The sequence below is a fragment of the Scyliorhinus torazame genome, chromosome 5 (assembly GCF_047496885.1).
Source record: "Scyliorhinus torazame isolate Kashiwa2021f chromosome 5, sScyTor2.1, whole genome shotgun sequence".
NCBI classification, from domain to species: Eukaryota; Metazoa; Chordata; class Chondrichthyes; order Carcharhiniformes; family Scyliorhinidae; genus Scyliorhinus; species Scyliorhinus torazame.
The window spans coordinates 304835026-304855712 of record NC_092711.1 but is presented as its reverse complement, the minus strand read 5'-3'; the positions used below and the strand labels follow the sequence as shown (position 1 = coordinate 304855712).

Sequence of the window (20687 nt, the reverse complement as noted above, 5' to 3'; positions counted from 1 at the left end):
ATTTATACTAAGGCACATGAACTTTGTTAAGGGTCCCCCACCCACTTATCGGGCAGCGCTCATATTCTGCAGGCTCCACGGGGTAGTGGGCTTTCCGTGCCTGGTGGGCACCGAAGGGGCATGAGTGCTTTGTCGATCTTCTTAACCGCACTTTGATTTGATGTTTGTTAAGTTTCTGTTGATCTTTATTTCTTTTGGGCAGTTCCCCTATCAGGAGCCACTCCTTTTAATTTGTCCCTCAGTTTGTTTAATTTATCCTAATAAGTTCTATTCTAAGGGTGGAGCGGTAGCACAGGGTTAGCACTGTTGCTTCACAGCTCCAGGGTCCCAGGTTCGATTCCCGGCTTGGGACACTGTTGTGCAGAGTCTGCACATTCTCCCCGTGTCTGCGTGAATTTCCTCCGGGTGCTCCGGTTTTCTCCCACAGTCCAAAGATGTGCAGGTTAGGTGGATTGGCCATGCTAAATTGCCCCTTTGTGTCCAAAGAGGTTAGGTGGGGTTACTGGGTTACAGAGATAGGGTGGAGGTGTCGGGTGCTCTTTCCGAGGGTCGGTGCAGACTCGATGGGCGAAATGGCCTCCTTCTGCACTGTAAATTCTATGTCTAAGTTGATTGGTCTCAAAAGAGTCCAAGGGGTAGTGGATCATCTCATCCCCATAACCCCGTGCGGGTTATAACAGGTAGAAAGTGCAAGTGCCGATGTCTGGAGGGAACAGACTGGGCTCAGCTGTGGGAAAACTCCTAATAACTCACTGTTTGGGCTCACACAAAGAATGATCACTTGAGCGAGGTACTAGAGTATTACTGGTGGGACCGTGCACTGACATGAGTCAGTCCCTCCATGAGGGGGAGGAGGAGAAGGGGAGAACATTTACCTCCTGAAAAATAAAGATCATAGTAATCCTAGATGTTCTCAAAGTGTCTGAGCAGTGGGACTGAACTCCAGTGTGAGCTTTTGTCAAATCAGACAAATGTCTGATCTATTCTCTGTGGCCCCTTAGCCGCTGAGTCATCGCTCGTTTGTGCTGCATCTAAAATAGCAGAATTGAAAATATGCCGCACACATTTCATAATTTCACTACAGCTCAATCTTACAGGTGAGGTCGAGGCGAGGTTTAGAGGTGGAAAATTACCAGTTCTATTTTTCATGCATTACAGATGCATTTCCCATGTGTTAGTTTCATCAATAATAATAATCTTTATTATTGTCACAAGTAGGCTTATATTAACACTGCAATGAATTACAGTGCAAATACCCGAGTCGCCACATTCCGGCGCCAGTTCGGGTACACAGAGGGAGAATTCAGAATGCCCAATTCACCTAACCGCACGTCTTTCCGGACTTGTGGGTGGAAACCGGAGCACCCAGAGGAAACCCACGCAGACACGGAGAGAACGTGCAGACTCCGCACAGACAGTGATCCAAGCGGGGATTGAACCCGGGACCATGTCGCTGTGAAGCAACAGTACTAATAATAGAAACAAAGCCCGCAGTTGCTGAATTTAAAAAATTGTTGACTACATTGAGTTCCAGTCCCATCCTTATCCTTATTGTCATGTTTTGACAAAAGGTTTGTCAGGCACCCTGGGTGGCCTAGCTTTCATTTCTAACCTTATCGAGAATAATGACTGATTCTCAGTCGTTCTTTCTGCAAACCTCGCTGGTGCATCAGGGAATGGCAGGGCTTTGCAGAAGGCGCCTTCTTCAGAGCTCGAAGAGGTCACATCGGAGGCAAGGGCCTTTTTACACATGTAAGGGGGCAGGAGGGAGGCGGGGTTCGCCATAAAGCCGATAGATGGAATAATTGGTGAGAAATTTGTACGCGACTTTGCTATTAACCCAACCCCGGAACATATGGCACCTAACTCCAGCGAGCAATGTGGTTAGTCTCACTTTCACAGTAAATTCCATTACTATGCGATTATATTTCGTCTTCGGATGCAAGTCTGCCGTAAGCCATTTGGAACAGATTTTGAGTATTGATTTGATACAGCAGATCATAGGCTAATCAATACATGTGCAATACACACAATGGGCATTTTTGCCAGTTGATTGCAATGAATGTGACCATGGGCTTGGGGATAAAATGGTTTGCTATGATCCCCATATGATAAACAAGCTGTGCTGACCACTGAATTTGCAGGTGGAAGAAGATTTCCACCAGAAAGCAATGCTCACTGCAGGCTGCTTTGAACATTTGAATTTGGGTTGAGATGATGCTGTGATTTACTTTAATCTGGATTGGGGAAATTACCCATTACCTGTTAATCTGTGGAAGTGGAGACAAAATGTATGCAAACAAAGAACAAAGAAATGTACAGCACAGGAACAGGCCCTTCGGCCCTCCAAGCCCATGCCGACCATGCTGCCCGACTAAACTACAATCTTCTACACTTCCTAGGTCCGTATCCCTCTGTTTAGAGATTATAAAGAGCTAGGGTTCAAATTAAAAAACAGGTCCTCAAGGGTCATAATCTCCGGATTACTGCCCGAGCCACGTGCAAATTGGTAAAGAATAAGGGAAGTTAACACGTGGCTGAAAGAGTGGTGTGGGAAAGAGGGGTTCCTTTTCATGGGACACTGGCATCAGTTTTGGGACAGGGGGGGACCTATACCGCTGGGATGGTCTCCACCTGAACCGAGCTGGGACCAGTGTTCTGGCGAAAAGAGTAAATAGGGTGGTCAATAGGACTTTAAACTAGAGATTGGGGGGGCAAGGGAAAGTCAGGGAACCAAGAGGTGAAGTAATCAGTGGGAAGCGTAGCTGCTTAGGAATACAAAAAAGCACGAAAAGACAGAACTCAGGAGAGGTTACGATAGTCCCCATCCCACAAAATATGACACAGTGTATGGAAAGGCTCAGTAAACCAAGGTCCACCACACTAAGAAAACAAAAAGGGACGGTCAATAGAGAATGAAAGGTGCTATATTTAAATGCGCGCAGTGTACGGAACAAGGTAGATGAGCTTGTGGCCCAGATTGTGACTGGCAGGTATGATGTGGTAGGCATCACAGAGACGTGGTTGCAGGGGGTTCAGGACTGGCATTTAAACATCCAGGGATTCACAGCCTATCAAAAAGACAGAGAGGTGGGCAGAGGGGGCGGGGTTGCCTTCTTAATTAGGAATGAAATTAAATCAATAGCACTAAACGACATAGGGTCAGATGGTGTGGAGTCTGTGTGGGTAGAGGTGAGGAACCACAAAGGCAAAAAAACCATAATGGGAGTCATGTACAGGCCTCCTAACAGTGGTCAGGACCGGGGGCACAAAATGCACCACAAAATAGAAAGTGCATGTCAGAAAGGCAAGGTCACAGTGATCATGGGGGACTTCAATATGCAGGTGGACTGGGTAAATAATGCTGCCAGTGGACCCAAGGAAAGGGAATTCATTGAATGTTTACAGGAGGGCTTTTTGGAACAGTTGTGATGGAACCCACGAGGGGACAGGCCATTCTGGACTTAGTGTTATGTAATGAGCCAGACTTGATTAAAGATCTTAAAGTAAGGGAACACTTGGGAGGCAGTGATCATAATATGGTAGAATTCAATCTCCAATTTGAAAGAAGGTAGAATCAGATGTAAAGATGGTTACAGTTCAATAAAGGTAACCACAGGGGCATGAGGGAGGAACTGATGAAAATCGACTGGGAGCAGAGCCTAGTGGGAAAGACAGGAGAACAGCAATGGCAGGAGTTTCTGGGAGTAATTGAGGATACAGTACAGAGGTTCATCCCAAAGAAAAGAAAGGGTATCAGAGGGGGGATTAGGCAGCCATGGCTGACAAAGGAAGTTAGGGAATGCATCAAAGCAAAAGAGAAAGCCTATAATGTGGCAAAGAGTAGTGGGAAGTCAGAAGATTGGGAAGGCTACAAAAACAAACAGAGGATAACAAAGAGAGAAATAAGGAAAGAGAGGATCAATTATGAAGGTAGGCTAGCCAGTAAAATTAGGAATGATAGTAAAAGTTTCTTTCAATACATTAAAAACAAACGGGAGGCAAAAGTAGACATTGGGCCGCTCCAAAATGACGCTCGTAACCTAGTGATGGGAGACAAGGAAATAGCTGAGGAACTAAATAAGTACTTTGCGTCAGTCTTCACAGTAGAAGACATGAGTAATATCCCAACAATTCAGGAGAGTCAGGGGGCAGAGTTGAATATGGTAGCCATCACAAAGGAGAAAGCGCTAGAGAAACTAAGAGGTCTAAAAATTGATAAATCTCCGGGCCCAGATGGGCTACATCCTAGAGTTCTAAAGAAGATAGCTGAAGAAATAGTGGAGGCGTTAGTTATGATCTTTCAAAAGTCACTGGAGTCAGGGAAAGTCCCAGAGGAAATCGCTGTTGGAACCCCCCTGTTCAAGAAGGGAACAAGGAAAAAGATGGAAAATTATAGGCCAATTAGCCGAACCTCGGTTGTTGGCAAGATTCTAGAATCCATTGTTAAGGATGAGATTTCTAAATTCTTGGAAGTGCAGGGTCGGATTAGGACAAGTCAGCATGGATTTAGTAAGGGGAGGTCGTGCCTGACGAACCTGTTCGAGTTCTTTGAAGAGATAACAAATAGGTTAGACCAAGGAGAGCCAATGGATGTTATCTATCTTGACTTCCAAAAGGCCTTTGATAAGGAGCCTCACGGGAGACTGCTGAGTAAAATAAGGGCCCATGGTATTCGAGGCAAGGTACTAACATGGATTGACGATTGGCTGTCAGGCAGAAGGCAGAGAATTGGGATAAAAGGTCATTTTTCGGAATGGCAACCGGGACACCCGCAGGGTTCAGTGTTGGGGCCACAGCTGTTCTCTTTATATATTAACGATCTAGATGACGGGACTGGGGGCATTCTGGCTAAGTTTGCCGATGATACAAAGATAGGTGGAGGGGCAGATAGTATGGAGGAGGTGGGGAGGCTGCAGAAAGATTTAGACAGTTTAGGAGTGTGGTCCAAGAAATGGCTGATGAAATTCAACGTGGGCAAGTGCGAGGTCTTGCACTTTGGAAAAAAGAATAGAGGCATGGACTATTTTCTAAACGGTGGCAAAATTCATAATGCTGAAGTGCAAAGGGACTTGGGAGTCCTAGTCCAGGATTCTCTAAAGGTAAACTTGCAGGTTGAGTCCGTAATTAAGAAAGCAAATGCAATGTTGTCATTTATCTCAAGAGGCTTGGAATATAAAAGCAGGGATGTACTTCTGAAGCTTTATAAAGCATTAGTTAGGCCCCATTTAGAATACTGTGAGCAATTTTGGGCCCCACACCTCAGGAAGGACATACTGGCACTGGAGCGGGTCCAGCGGAGATTCACACAGATGATCCCAGGAATGGTAGGCCTAACGTACGATGAACGTCTGAGGATCCTGGGATTATATTCATTGGAGTTTAGGAGGTTGAGGGGAGATCTAATAGAAACTTACAAGATAATGAATGGCTTAGATAGGGTGGACGTAGGGAAGTTGTTTCCATTAGCAGGGGAGACTAGGACCCGGGGGCACAGCCTTAGAATAAAAGGGAGTCACTTTAGAACAGAGATGAGGAGAAATGTCTTCAGCCAGAGAGTGGTGGGTCTGTGGAATTCATTGCCACAGAGGGCGGTGGAGGCCGGGACGTTGAGTGTCTTTAAGACAGAAGTTGATAAATTCTTGATTTCTCGAGGAATTAAGGGCTATGGAGAGAGAGCGGGTAAATGGAGTTGAAATCAGCCATGATTGAATGGTGGAGTGGACTCGATGGGCCGAATGGCCTTACTTCCGCTCCTATGTCTTATGGTCTTATTGCCATCCTGTTCATGTATTTGTCAAGATGCCCCTTAAATGTCACTATCGTCCCTGCTTCCACCACCTCCTCCGGTAGCGAGTTCCAGGCACCCACTATCTCTTCTGCACCCTCTCTAAAGCCTCCACATCCTTCTGGTAGTGTGGCGACCAGAATTGAACACTATACTCCAAGTGTGGCCTAACTAAGGTTCTATACAGCTGCAACATGACTTGCCAATTCTTATACTCAATGCCCCGGCCAATGAAGGCAAGCATGCCGTATGCCTTCTTGACTACCTTCTCCACCTGTGTTGCCCCTTTCAGTGACCTGTGGACCTGTACACCTAGATCTCTCTGACTTTCAATACTTTTGAGGGTTCTACCATTCACTGTATATTCCCTACCTGCATTAGACCTTCCAAAATGCATTACCTCACATTTGTCCGGATTAAACTCCATCTGCCATTTCTCCTCCCAAGTCTCCAAACAATCTAAATCCTGCTGTATCCTCTGACAGCCCTCATCGCTATCCACAATTCTACCAACCTTTGTGTCGTCTGCAAACTTACTGATCAGACCAGTTACATTTTCCTCCAAATCATTTTTCTATACTACAAACAGCAATGGTCCCAGCACTGATCCCTGCGGAACACCACTGGTCACAGCCCTCCAATTAGAAAAGCATCCTTCCATTGCTACTCTCTGCCTTCTATGACCTAGCCAGTTCTGTATCCACCTTGCCAGCTCACCCCTGATCCCGTGGGACTTCACCTTTTGTACTAGTCTACCATGAGGGACTTTGTCAAAGGCCTTACTGAAGTCCAGATAGACAACATCCACTGCCCTACCTGCATCAATCATCTTTGTGACCTCCTCGAAAAACTCTATCAAGTTAGTGAGACACGACCTCCCCTTCACAAAACCATGCTGCCTCTCACTAATACCTCCATTTGCTTCCAAATGGGAGTAGATCCTGTCTCGAAGAATTCTCTCCAGTAATTTCCCTACTACTGAAGTAAGGCTCACCGGCCTGTAGTTCCCTGGATTATCCTTGCTACCCTTCTTAAACAGGGGAACAACATTGGCTATTCTCCAGTCCTCCGGGACATCACCTGAAGACAGTGAGGATCCAAAGATTTCTGTCAAGGCCTCAGCAATTTCCACTCCAGCCTCCTTCAGTATTCTGGGGTAGATCCCATCAGGCCCTGGGGACTTATCTACCTTAGTGTTTTTTAAGACACCCAACACCTCGTCTTTTTGGATCTCAATGTGACCCAGGCTATCTACACACCCTTCTTCAGACTCAACATCTACCAATTCCTTCTCTTTGGTGAATACTGATGCAAAGTATTCATTTAGTACCTCGCCCATTTCCTCTGGCTCCACACATAGATTCCCTTGCCTATCTTTCAGTGGGCCAACCCTTTCCCTGGCGTGTACGTGTAAAAAGCCTTGGGATTATCCTTAACCCTATTTGCCAATGACTTTTCGTGACCCCTTTTAGCCCTCCTGACTCCTTGCTTAAGTTCCTTCCTACTTTCCTTATATTCCACACAGGCTTTGTCTGTTCCCAGCCTTTTAGCCCTGACAAATGCCTCCTTTTTCTTTTTGACGAGGCCTACAATATCTCTCGTTATCCAAGGTTCCCGAAAATTACCGTATTTATCCTTCTTCCTCACAGGAACATGCCAGTCCTGAATTCCTTTCAACTGACGCTTGAAAGCCTCCCACATGTCAGATGTTGATTTGCCCTCAAACATCCGCCCCCAATCTAGGTTCTTCAGTTCCGCCTAATATTGTTATAATTAGCCTTCCCCCAATTTAGCACATTCACCCTAGGACCACTCTTATCCTTGTCCACCAGCACTTTAAAACTTACTGAATTGTGGTCACTGTTCCCGAAATGCTCCCCTACTGAAACATCTACCACCTGGCCGGGCTCATTCCCCAATACCAGATCCAGTACCACACCTTCCCTAGTTGGACTGTCTACATATTGTTTTAAGAAGCCCTCCTGGATGCTCCTTACAAACTCTGCCCCATCTAAGCCCCGGCACTAAGTGAGTCCCAGTCAATATTGGGGAAGTTGACGTTTCCCATCACCACAACCCTGTTGTTTTTACTCTTTTCCAAAATCTGTCTACCTATCTGCTCCTCTATCTCCCGCTGGCTGTTGAGAGGCCTGTAGTAGACCCCCAACATTGTGACTGCAGCCTTCTTATTCCTGATCTCTACCCATATAGCCTCACTGCCCTCTGAGGAGTCCTCCCGTAGTACAGCTGTGATATCCTCCCTAACCAGTAGCGCAACTCCGCCACCCCTTTTACATCCACCTCTATCCCGCCTGAAACATCTAAATCCTGGAACGTTTCGCTGCCAATCCTGCCCTCAACCAGGTCTCTGTAATGACAACAACATCATAGTTCCAAGTACTAATCCAAGCTAAGTTCATCTGCCTTACCCGTAATACTTCTTGCATTAAAACATATGCACTTCAGGCCACCAGACCCGCTGTGTTCAGCAACTTCACCCTGTCTGCTCTGCCTCAGAGCCATACTGCCCCTATTCCCTAGTTGTTCCTCAATGCTCTCACCTTCTGACCTATTGCTCCCGTGCCCACCCCCCTGCCATACTAGTTTAAACCCTCCCGTGTGACACTGCAAACCTCACGGCCAGGATATTTATGCCTCTCCAGTTTAGATGCAACCCGTCCTTCTTATATAGGTCACACCTGCCCCGGAAGAACTCATCCATTGAAACTTTCAGAAGCACTTCAGTCTAGTGCAAGCTAAATGGCATTGCCATAGAATAGAATCATAGAATCCCTACAGTACAGAAGGAGGCCATTCAGCCCTAAGTCTGCCCCGACCCTCTTAAAGAGCACCCTAAGTAGGTCCAACACCCTGCAATCCCATAACCCCACCGAACATTTTGGACATTAAGGGGCATTTTAGCATGGCCAATCCACCCAATCGGCACATCTTTGGCGTGTGGGAGAAAACCGGAGCACCCGGAGAAAACCCACGCAGGCACGGGGATAAAGAGCAAACTCCACACAGACAGTGACCCAAGGCCGGAATTGAACCCGGGTCCCTGGCACGGTGAGCAGCCGTGCTAACCACTGTGCCACAGTGCCGCCCGCATTGCCATAAACCATTGGCAATTCATGGATTTGATTCCAATTTAAGCCATCTAAAGTGAATCTTTTTCTGCCTGAGGCAGTTCTTAAGCAACTTGGCAGTCATCACCTTGAGCATGGGGGGAAGCTTCCTTTGATAGAATGTTCCCAACCATTGACTTTAAAAGCAGCGCAATGTCAAAAATAGAATTGATATAGTACTGTAAGATGCAACATATTGCACCATCCATCTGATATTTCACATTGTATTTTAGTTTTAGGTGATGATGGCTTTGACTTGTCTGATGCCCTCTCTGATGACCATACCACAAAGCCACGTAAGTGTCCTCAATTATGAGATTTTCTTCGCCGTTGCTTTTGTCTCATTGTTGTGGGGATTCTCTATGTGGAAATTCTGACCTGAAACATTGCAAGTTCCTGAAGTGGGATCCTGTACTTTTTAGTGGCAGGAAGTATTAATAGACATGTAGGAAATTAAGTCCCCAAGAGGAGATAGAGAGATTGCAAAGGGACGTAGACAGGTTAAGTGAGTGGGGGAAAGAGTTTGACCAGTGGAGTATAATGTGGGAAAATGTGAAATTGTTCACTCTGGCAGCAAGAATGGAAAAGCTCTATATTATTCAAATGGGGAGGGGTTGCAGAACGTGTTGGGCACAGGGATGTTAGTGTCCTGGTACAGGAATCACAAAGAGCGAGTGCGCAGGTACAGCAAGTGATGAGGAAGACAAATGTTGGTATTTATTGCAAGGTAAATGGAATTTAAAGGTAGGGAAATTTTTCTGCAGTTGACCAGGGCCTTGGTGAGACCACATCGGGGATACCCTGCACAGTCTTGGTCTCCTTGTGTGAAAAAAGATTGCGTTGGAAGCAGTTCAGAGAAATTGACTCATTCCTGGGATGAGCGGCTTATTGGTATGAGGAAAGGTTGGACAGGTTGGGCCTGCATCCATTGGAGTCTAGCGGAATGAGATGTGATATGAATTGGAACATGTAAGATCTTGAGGGGACTTGAGAGGGTGGATACCCGGAGGATGTTTATTTCCACTTGTGGGAGAGACTAGAACTAGGGGACATAATTTAAGGATAAAAAGGTCTATCATTCACGATAGATGGAGAGGAGGAGAAATGTATTTTCTCAGGGTCGTTAGTCTGTGAGATTCTCTTCCCCAGAGAGCAGTGCAGGCTGGGTCACTGAATTCATTCAAGGCCGAGATAGGCAGATCTTTGATCGACACGGGAGTCAAGAGTAATGGGAGGCAACGGAAAGTGGAGTTGAGACACATCCATCACAGCCCAGATCTTATTGAATGGTGGAGCAGTCTCAAAGGGCTAAATAGCCTACTCCATGCAGGTACAGCATGTGATTAAAAAGCAAATGTTTATTGCGAAAGGACTGGAGTATAAAAGTAGAGAAGTATTGTTGCAATTGTATAGGGTGTTGGCGGGACCACACCTGGAGTTGTGTGTCCAGTTTTGGTCTCCTTATTTGAGGAAGGATGTGATGGCATTGGGGACAGTTCAGAGGTGGGTCACCAGATTGATTCCGGGGATGAAAGGGTTGACGTTTGAGGAGAAATTAAGCAGTTCGGGCTTATACTCGCTGGAGTTTAGAAAGATGAGAGGTGACCTGATCGACATGTATAAAATACTAAATGGGATTGATAAAGTAAACATAGACCAAATGTTCCCCCTTGTGGGGAAGTCTAGAACGAGAAGTCACAGATATAGGTTGAGAGGCAGTAGATTTAGAACTGAGATGAGGAGGAACTACTTCTCGCAGAGGGTGGTGAATTTGTGGAACCTGCTGTCCCATAGTGCGGTGGTATTTGAGTTATTAAATGCTTTCAAGGAGATACATTTTTGATTTTAAAAACGGGTTAAAGGGGTATGGGTAACAGGTGGGGAGGTGGGTTTGAGACCAAGAAGAGATCAGCCATGATCTGATTAAGCAAGCTCGAAGGGCTGAATTGCCTACTTCTGGTAATTCCTATGTTCCTGCTGCTCAGTCCTAAGAGAAATTCTTTCTAAGAGAAATGCATTTAACTTTGTAGCAGGGTTAATGTTAACAGACTTACCCAAAGTGGCATGTTAGACTAGGTATCAGACTCCAGTCGGAACTACACAAAGATTCAACGCATATTCCTTCCAAAACAATTGGTAACTTCAACAAGTTAAATGATGATCCGGGCTAGCACAGCAAACCTGAACACTGACAGACTTGCACCAGGGTGATGGATGCAGAGTTGATCCTTTGGTCTGTTGCGTTTCTAGCTGCTGATTGGCAGCAAAGCAGTCCCCAGAAGAAGTGGGGATTGTTTGTGTGGTGGGTTGGAGGGTAGGGAAGATCGAAGCTCTTTCAGAACAATTAGACCCCCGTTGTGCAGTATAACAAAACGGAAGAAATCATTTTCGTAAGCGTGATAAAGGGTAGGTTCTTGGAGTGTGGGTTCAGTTGAAAACTATCCAGTAAATAACCACAGTTTAATACCAGCTCAAAACTATATCATTTTGACCACCTTTGAGAAAGGGTTTTCTGATAACCAACCCCCACATACATCCCACCCCAGGGGGCCAAACATGTTCTCGTATCTCAAGTTAATACACCAGCACCTATCTTTTGTACATTCTGATGTCAGTTCACCAAGGAACTCGGCAAACTTCTTTTGAATAGTTGTAATGAATCCGTAACCACTGCAGCAGCCGGCAAGTTATTCCTGAAGGTCGATGACCCTCTGTTAAGAAAAGTCTCCTGACTTCTAACCTTACATGTTGTATGCACGTCCCTTGACCCTCCCTCACCTTTCACATCAAATGGGCCACCCAGGCGGACCAAATCTAAATCTTTTGTTCTCATAAAGATGTCAGTCCAATGTATTTGAGCGTTTCCACTTTTCCAGCATTTTGAAGACTTGGGCCCTCTGACCCTCTTGCTACAAAACATGCTGGATTTTGATGGTGCCTCATGCTAATCAAAAATTAGCTGAATAATTTGTAAAAACTAGGTATCAACCTGAAGATGCTTCCACGTCTTCTATCACTCACCCACCATCTGAGGACACCAAAACTGGAAGCGGTATTTTTGATGAGACCCGGCCAATGTCTTGTGCAAGACTGTATATAATGCCCTTTTTGTTCTGCATTCTGTTGTGTTTTAAAAAAATATATATATTAAAGTTTTTTTAACACAATTTTTCTCCCTTACAAACAATACGGCCCCCCCGTAACAAAAAAAAACGAGAAATCGCGCAGAGCAAGATATATACATGGCAAAATGATATATTTACACAGCTTTGTACACTGGCCCTCACCCGTACGTGCCAGTTTCCCCAACCCTTCATGTTATCTCTTGCTCATCCACCCTCCCAGGCAGGCAGCCCCCCCCCCAGGTTGCTGCTGCTGCTGACCGACTTTCCTCTAACGCTCCGCGAGATAGTCTAGGAACGGTTGCCACCGCCTGTAAAAAAAACCCTGCGCAGACCCTCTCAAGGCGAACTTAATCCTCTCCAACTTTATGAACCCAGTCATATCATTTATCCAGGCCTCCAGGCTGGGGGGCTTCGCCTCCTTCCACATTAGCAAGATCCTTCGCCGGGCTACTAGGGACGCAAAGGCCAGAATGCCGGCCTCTTTCGCCTCCTGCACTCCCGGTTCGTCCACTACTCCAAATATTGCTAGCCCCCAGCTTGGCTTGACCCGGACTTTCACCGCCTGAGATATTGCTCCCGCCACTCCTCTCCAGAACCCCTCCAGTGCCGGGCATGACCAAAACATATGGACATGGTTCGCCGGGCTCCATGAGCACCTTCCACATTGCATTCTGTTGTGTTAAGCAGTGCATTTGAATACTCCATTTATTTTTTCTATATTTGCCTTGAATTTTAAGAGGTTCGTGGTCTAAGTTTTTTTTCTCTTTCTGGAGGGTCTTGATGCTCAGACCCTGCAGGTATTCGCATGTTTGGTTTTATCCCTCCCCATGTCCGCAATGCGGTATTCATCCGTGTTAAAATGACACTCGCCAAACCCCAGTTTCCCCCAACCCTTGTAGCCATGATCTGCCTCCAGTCTATTTTTGTCATCGAAAGAGGTAGCGCCAGTCGTCTACAGCCAACGAAGGGATATTTATTTTGTTTAAACAGAAAAGCACCAGCTTCTAAATGGAGCAACCAGTTTGTTTTTTGCACTTTGACATGGATATAGTGACATTTTAAACAGTATAATAAATAAATAAATAATCTTTATTGTCACAAGTAGGCTTTCCGAGGTGGTCCATCTCTCATTGGAACAAGTCCCTCCATATCAAACCAAATGAGTTGTTTATGATGATTTGAACCTTTAACATGTTTCTGAACATGTGCATGTACACATGTATTGTAGTTATTACTGGACAGTGAACAAGAATATATTGTGGAGGTTGTGGAACAGTTAATTTATTTTTAGTGGGCGCGATTCTCCGGCCTCGTTACGCTCTCGCTCAAGCGGAAGGAGGCTGATGAATAGATAGATAGAATTTACAGTGCAGAAGTAGGCCATTTGGCCCATCGAGCCTACACCGGCTCTTGGAAACAGCACCCTACCCGAGGTCCACACCTCCACCCTATCCCCATAACCCAGTAACCCCACCCAACACTAAGGGCAATTCTGGACACTAAGGGCAATTTAGCATGGTCACTCCACCTAACCTGCACATCTTTGGACTGTGGGAGGAAACCGGAGCACCCGGAGGAAACCCACGCACACACGTGGAGAATGTGCAGACACTGCACAGACAGTGACCCAAGCCGGGAATCGAACCTGGGACCCTAGAGCTATGAAGCAATTATGCTAACCACAAGGCTACCGTGCTGCCGTGCTGGGAGAGGCCAAAAATGAAAACTGTGCCAGGCGCCGTAGCGGGGCGAGAAACCAATTATCACCACTTAAGCCCCATTTCCATACAATTAACGGGAGCGACCCCATATCCAATGGCCTCCCATCATTCCGCGGCCCCCCCCCCCCAGCAAGTGCTCACGCTGGCGCCGTTAGTACTCGAAAAACATGAACCTGGCGGAAGGGCTTCTGTGGGGCGCCGAGGAGGTGAGTAGCCATCTTTGCTCACAGGCAATGAGCCCAGGGGCGCTGGGATTGCCACCCCAGTGTTCGGTGGGGGTGAGGGACTCTATGTCTCGGTGTTTCTCCAGGAAGCGCATCTGAGGTGGAGGCTGTGGCCGTCCTCTGGGGCCGAAAGGCCCCAGCTTACTTGTCAGCGGCACATGCACAGCCGTGCCACCCTGTTCCATGTCCTGACCTCGAGACGCAGCCTCATCAGAGGGGTGAAACTCAGGAGTCCTGATGGCCGCCCTCACCGCTCCATGGCACGGGTCTGGCTTAGCACTCAGTGGCCTCGCCTCCCGGCCGATGCCCAGAGGGCTCTGGGGCTCACCATGGGACAGAGGGGCAGCTGGTTCGAGCTCCGGCTGCCCCTGCGACATCTGGCTCTGCCAACCTTGTCAGTTCCCAATGGTCTGCACTATTGTGTCGATCAGCAATGCTCCTCAATGATTGGCACAAGCTCCGCAGTGCCTCAGCAATGCCCATCTGAGAGCGGGACATGTCCCGCAGAACATCCGCCTGGTACTGGGTCACATCCGCAGTGACACAAACATTGTGCCGAGACCCTCAGCCATGGCCGTCACCGACTGCGCGATGCCTTGGACACCTTCATTCATGGTGCCGACGTTGTCAGGCTCTCCACTACAGTCGCCACCTTAGCAGTGCTGGCCTCAGTGCCACGCATTGCCAGCGACACCTCCTGCACCCGTAGTCTCTGGGACTCCTCCAATCGGCTATGGATCTGCTGGAGTGACACTGATATCTGCCTCTGAATGTCCCGGCCGCACCCTATCGTCTCCATCAGCTCCGAGTACCTCTGTGCCAGGGGCTCAGCATCAGGATGGGACCCAGCTGGGTCCTGGGATCCAACAGACCTCCAACTGCTGTCTCGCCTGGGGATTCCTGCCTACCCTATATGTGCATCATCAGCAGTGTGGTGCTCACCAGATTGTGCCCCTGGGGCCTGACCACTAACATTTCCCACCGAGCTGCGTGTATCTGCGCTGTGGAGGGCAGCGATGACAGCTGTGCCACGACTATAACGGTTGCATCCTTGGAGCTCTCCTCCGAGGTGTTCTCCTCACAGTCAGGAGAGGGGGCCGCCCGGGATGGGCCGGCACTGCAGGAGAATGGACATGTGGTCAGTGTGAGGGATGGATCGGTCAGTAAGGCAAGAACAACTCACGTTTGACAGGTCCTACGGGTGCAGCCCGGTGGTTCCTCGCCTCTGCGGTGACTGCCCTGTCCTCGGCCATCCCAGTCACCTCCAGGGCACGCTTCTCGAAGGAGGTGAGGATTTGTAAGTCCGGCACCCCACTGCCATTCTGGGCCCTCTCCCGATGGTTGTGGGAGAGCTTTTCCTGAGGAGACACAGAGAGGGCATTGTTAGCCACACGCGTGGTTCACAGTGGGTGGGGGGGGGTGAAGGAAGGGTTGGGGGTTTTGAAGGGGGAGGGGCTGGAGGAACGGCTGGGGGTCCCATGGAGAGTTTGGGGTGGATGATCCCTTGGAAGTGGTTGGAGGGGCGGCAGTTGTGTCCACTCACTCGTGCTGCCCAGTGTAGGTCGTTGACCTTCTTACTGCACTGGAGGCGAGTCCTCCTGGTCACACTCCCCGAGCTGCCTGCTGCCGCCTCCTCTTCCCAGGCAGCACTGGCTGCCTTGTGGCTCACCCTCCGGGACCCTCGGGGAAGCAGGACCTTCCTTCTGGCCTCCACCGTGTCTAGGAGCCTGCCCAGGTCAGCGTCCCCGAATCTAGGTGCTGGTCTCCTCGGCGCCATTTTTGCGAGCTGGCTGGTGTTGGCTGAGCAAGTGCAGCTTCACTGCTGCTCGACCTTGTTAGCGGGGGGCTGGCGAGCGCGGTATTGGCGAATCAGCTGGGAGACTTTGCGACCCCCCCGTTGGGTCAGAGAATCGGCGCGACGCCGCGCGAATCGCGCCAACCCGCCCCGACGCCGGGATGCAATTCAATCGGCACCATCGGCGCCGGCATGGTCGGCGCAGCGCCAGTCAGGGTATGCGCCGACTCTCCGGGCTGGCGCACCGATTCTCCGGCCCGGATGGGCCGAGCGGCCGTCACAAAAAATCCGAGTCCCGCCGGCGCCGTTCTAAAATCCTCTGAGCCGGCGGGACCTCGATGTTGAAGGGTCCGGGGGCGGCCTGTGGGGGGCGGGGGGGGGGGGGGTCTGACCCCGGGGAGGGCCTCCATCGTGGTCTGGCCCGTGATCGGGGCCCACCAATCGGCGGGTCGGCCTCTCTGGCAGGGGGCCTCCTTTCTTCCGCGCCGGCTCCTGTAGCCCTGCGTCATTTGGCGGCGGGGCCGGCGCGGGGAAGAAGGCCACTGCGCATGCGCGAGTTGGCGCCAGCTCAACTGCTCACGCGCGGACCCCGCGGCGCCGGGTTCACGCTGGGATCGGCAACTGGAGCGGCGTGGGCCGCTCCAGCGCCGTGCTACCCCACTGTGGCCCGGAGAATGGGGTCCCGGAACGGGCACCGACGCCGGAGTAAAACACTCCCGTTTATACTCCGCCGTCGACACTTAGCCGCCCGGTGGGAGAATCCCACCCTGGGTTTATTGAAATTCAAGGTCGTGTGGTTATTAGGGAGAGGGGTTGGAATATATCAATTATAAATATTTTTAAAATGTCATGTTGACTAAACGTTATCCTGCCCATTCCCTTCCCTCCCATATCCATAGCTGAAGTTAATGGACGTGCAGTCTTATTAGAGTACTGTTCATGGGTGCTTTTCTAAAGCCTCATGCACTGACGTTTAATGCTAATACTGCCAAAATACCGCTGTAGCCTGGGCAAAATCACACAGCTGAATGGTAACAAGAAAGGAATTCTTCATTAACCTCGTGGCAATCCCTTTGACAAAGGCGGCAGTCGCAAAATATTGCTGAAGGCGGAGGTCAGAAGTGCTCACCAGAAATGATTCAGTGCGAGTGGAAGGCAGCTGCCAGCATCATCTGCAGCCAAGGCCATCAAGGGAGTCAGCAGCCTAAGTTTGTGGAAAAACAATTTAACAAGAACGGGGAAACAACTCCACCGTCTAGAACACACATGCTTGCAGTTTGACTGCACAAGGCAGAATCAACACTGCTCTGTTTCCGGAGGCACAGTTCCCTCTCGCCGCAAAGCCCTGGTTTCATTTGGACAGTATCCAGGATCAATCACTTACAGTGTCTGAAACACTTGGCCGTCTGTAGTTATTCTCGGGCTATCCTCCAGGCCCCTCCTGGTGCTGCAAATCGCCCCCTTCGCACAAAAGGCTATCAGCTGATCAGACAAAACATCCCCAGGAGGCCCAAACATCCCCTTCGGAAAAACTGCAGTCTGCTTCTTATTAATACTGCAACATGACTGGGGTGAACGCTGGAGTTCAAGCGCAAGATCAGTGGAATCTGGCCTAAAAACTATCATCCCCCTTCCGTCCACTCTATTCGCTAGCAGCCATGCAAAAGGACCACCGCCCCGCCCCCCCCCCCCCCCCCCCCCCCCAACAAACACAACCATTATTTGTTTTCCTGGGTGGTGAGATTTTAACAGGAGGTTGCAATGGAGTTAGTGCTATCCCAGCATTCCATGACGTTCAGAATGTCCTCTATTAGAACTATAAAGCTATCGTTTTCTGTATCAGGCTTCCATAACCGCTGGATATATATATTAGGATAATCCTACTTAACCAGCCCCATGAGAGCAAGACAGAATACTCCAAACCCCACAGCCAGGAACAGAATAGAATGAGATGGGAAGGACGTTCAGGGCAATTGGCTTTCCCCCTGTGCTCCATGTGACAGACACAGCTTGCTGATTTCAGCCACACTTATGTTTTTGTTCCCTAGGCAACACTCCCGCTTATTTACTCACGCCACAAACTCTCACATGCAGCTTGCTTGTCAAGCGTCGATGGTTTGGGCCAAATCCTGAGCTGTTTATTTATTTTTGAACTGGACTCCAAGACAAGTTGCTCTGCGGACAGAATCCTCCAGTCCCAGGAAAGCCTATGAGGGGGAGGGGGAGGGGACACAATTCGACACAGTGCGGCCAAAAATCAGTTGGCGGAGGGATGAACTGTAAGAATTCTGGGGCGGGATTCTCCGACCCCCCGCCGGGTCGGAGAATCACCGGGGGCTGGCGTGAATCCCGCCCCCGCCGTGTCCCGAAGTCTCCGCCACCAGAGATTCGGCGGGGGCGGGAATCGCGCCGGTCGGCAGGCCCACCCCCGCCGATTCTCCGGCCCGCTCATGCACGGACCCGCGTCGCCCGGCGAAGACCTTTCGGCACCGGCTAGCGTGGCGCCAAAGGCCTTTCCCGCCAGCCGGTGGAGCGGAAACCGCTGCGGCGCGGGCCTAGCCCCTCAAGGTGAGGGCTTGGCCCCTAAAGGTGCGGAGATGTCCGCACCTCTTGGGGCGGCCCGACACCGGAGTGGTTCCCGCCACTCCATCACGCCGGGACCCCCGCCCGCCGGGTAGGGGAGAATCCCGCCCCGGTCCTCAACGATGTTGAGCACACATTAGGGGCTGGTTTAGCACACTGGGCTAAATAGCTGGCTTTTAAAGCAGGCCAGCAGCACGGTTCAATTCCTGTACCAGCCTCCCCGAACAGGCGCCGGAATGTGGCGACTAGGGGCTTTTCACAGTAACTTCATTGAAACCTACTTGTGACAATAAGCGATTTTCATTTTCATTTTCATTAGCATCTCACGTACGCTCATTGAAAGGCCACCTCTCTGGAATCAAAAATCAAATCAAATAATCCTTATTATAGAACATAGAACATACAGTGCAGAAGGAGGCCATTTGGCCCATCGAGTCTACACAGACCCACTTAAGCCCTCACTTCCTCCCCATCCCCGTAACCCAATAATCTCTCCTAACCTTTTTGGTCACTCAGGGCAATTTATCATGGCCAATCCACCTAACCTGCACGTCTTTGGACTGTGGGAGGAAACCGGAGCACCCGGAGGAAACCCACGCAGACACGGGGAGAACGTGCAGACTCCGCACAGACAGTGACCCAAGCCGGGAATCGAACCTGGGACCCCGGAGCTGTGAAGCAACAGTGCTAACCACGGTGCTACCATGCTGGCCCAATCAAGCTGCCCCCTCTAAATTAAAATTAAGTTCCCCCTCAGTGAGAAATTAGAATGTTCACTTTTACAATTGTACACGAGTGGCATACACATGGTGAGCTTCACTTCCCACACAACTTGGCAGTGGGTCGCCGCTGCCTTCACCTTCTTGGGGACCGCTCACAGCGTGACAAATCGGGCGCCGGTAGGACAAACTGGGCAGGCGGGACAGGAGCCGGAAAGGGATGGAAAAGGGGGTGGGGAAAAGAGAGAGAGTGTCCAGAGGAGAAGACAGTCTGAAGAAGGGAGAGACGGCGAGTGAATGTGTGTGGGTTACAATGTGGGATGAAGAAAGGGTCTTTCTTGTTGGGTCTGGGGGTCCTGGGGGGGGGGGATGTTTACAGGCAAAATTGGTGGGAGAGCGATTTCCGAGAGGGTGAGGTTGGTACTGTCGATGTTGGGGTCCTGGGGGTTGAACTGAGGGTACTGGGTAACGGAGGGAACAGTCCGGAGAGGGGGTGGGCGGGATTACTGGGATGCGATAGGTTGGTAAGTCCAGGCTGATAGTCGGGTAAGTGAAGATTTCATGGCGGGCGGGGGGGGGGGGGTTATGGAAGCAGATCACACAAGTGGCTTGGATAATGGAAAAGGTTTGGGTGGACATGGGGATGGTAACGGGTGTCGTCGCTGAGGGGAAGGAAGGCACACGGCGGTGGGTAGTGATAGAGTCCAGCGTAAGGGGAGTTGGGGAGGTTCAAGGGTGGCAGGGAGATTGCTGATTTTGGGTGGGTCAAGGGTAATGGGGAAAGTTGCTGGGTGACAGAGGGAGGGTAGAAGGCAGTGGAGCAAGTCTCAAAACTAACACGCGTCATTTTTCCAGTAACAAGAATACAATGCAGTCGATTTAAAATTGCTATACCTCAAAGTTGGAGGAGGGTCTTTTAAGGTGGGTGGAGTTCAAGGACAGCACAATTGGCTGACAAGGGTCCTTAAGTTCAGTCCTTATTTATTCCCTTATTTTCTCTTTCCTTTATTTTTGCTGTTACATTTTTGATCCATGGATGATTTATGGACATGTGTCTTTAAGACAGCCTGTATCTTTAATTCAAGCAGAAGGAATCAGTGGACTGTGCCTTTAATTCAGGCAGAAGGAAGCAGTGGACTGTGCCTTTAATTCAAGCAGAAGGAAGCAGTGGACTGTGCCTTTAACTCAAACAGAAGGAAGCAGTGGACTGTGCCTTTAAATCAAACAGAAGATTCCAGAAGGCTGTGCTGTTTTAGACTGGTGATTGCGGATTGCAGTGGCAATGATGACTTGGTTTGATTGATTTGGGTCCAATGAATGGACCCAAAAGCCTGTGCTCTGCCCAGTAACAGGTGTTAATTGGATATTATCCCACTGGAATATTTCCACAGTCAGAAGGTTCCAGTTTGGCTTCATTTTTGATTCTGCAGTCTGGATGGAGGGGTCTAACTAACTCCCTCCAAAAAAGATCTAACTAATCCTCTTCAGAAGGCTACTGTGGGGGTGGACTCTCTCTCCAGCAGGTCAAGGTGCCATTCTCCCGAGCCTGCAGAAGGCCGAGGTCAAACCACCAACTTACAGTAAGGTTTGATGGGAAATGAAGT

The 20687-nt window shown here is 49.4% G+C and overlaps 1 protein-coding gene across 12 annotated transcripts in view; it reads left to right on the top strand.

The window, feature by feature from the left end:
• LOC140421281 (CD99 antigen-like protein 2) overlaps positions 1-20687 on the top strand; it is a 297978-nt gene that overhangs the window by 131832 nt on the left and 145459 nt on the right. For 10 of the 12 annotated variants that reach the window (XM_072505881.1, XM_072505884.1, XM_072505879.1 and 7 more), the window contains exon 2: positions 9150-9212. The exons of the other annotated variants lie outside the window; for them this stretch is intronic. In XM_072505881.1, the coding sequence (XP_072361982.1) occupies positions 9150-9212 (63 nt within the window). The remainder of the gene's footprint in view (positions 1-9149; positions 9213-20687) is intronic. 12 annotated transcript variants of the gene reach the window in all.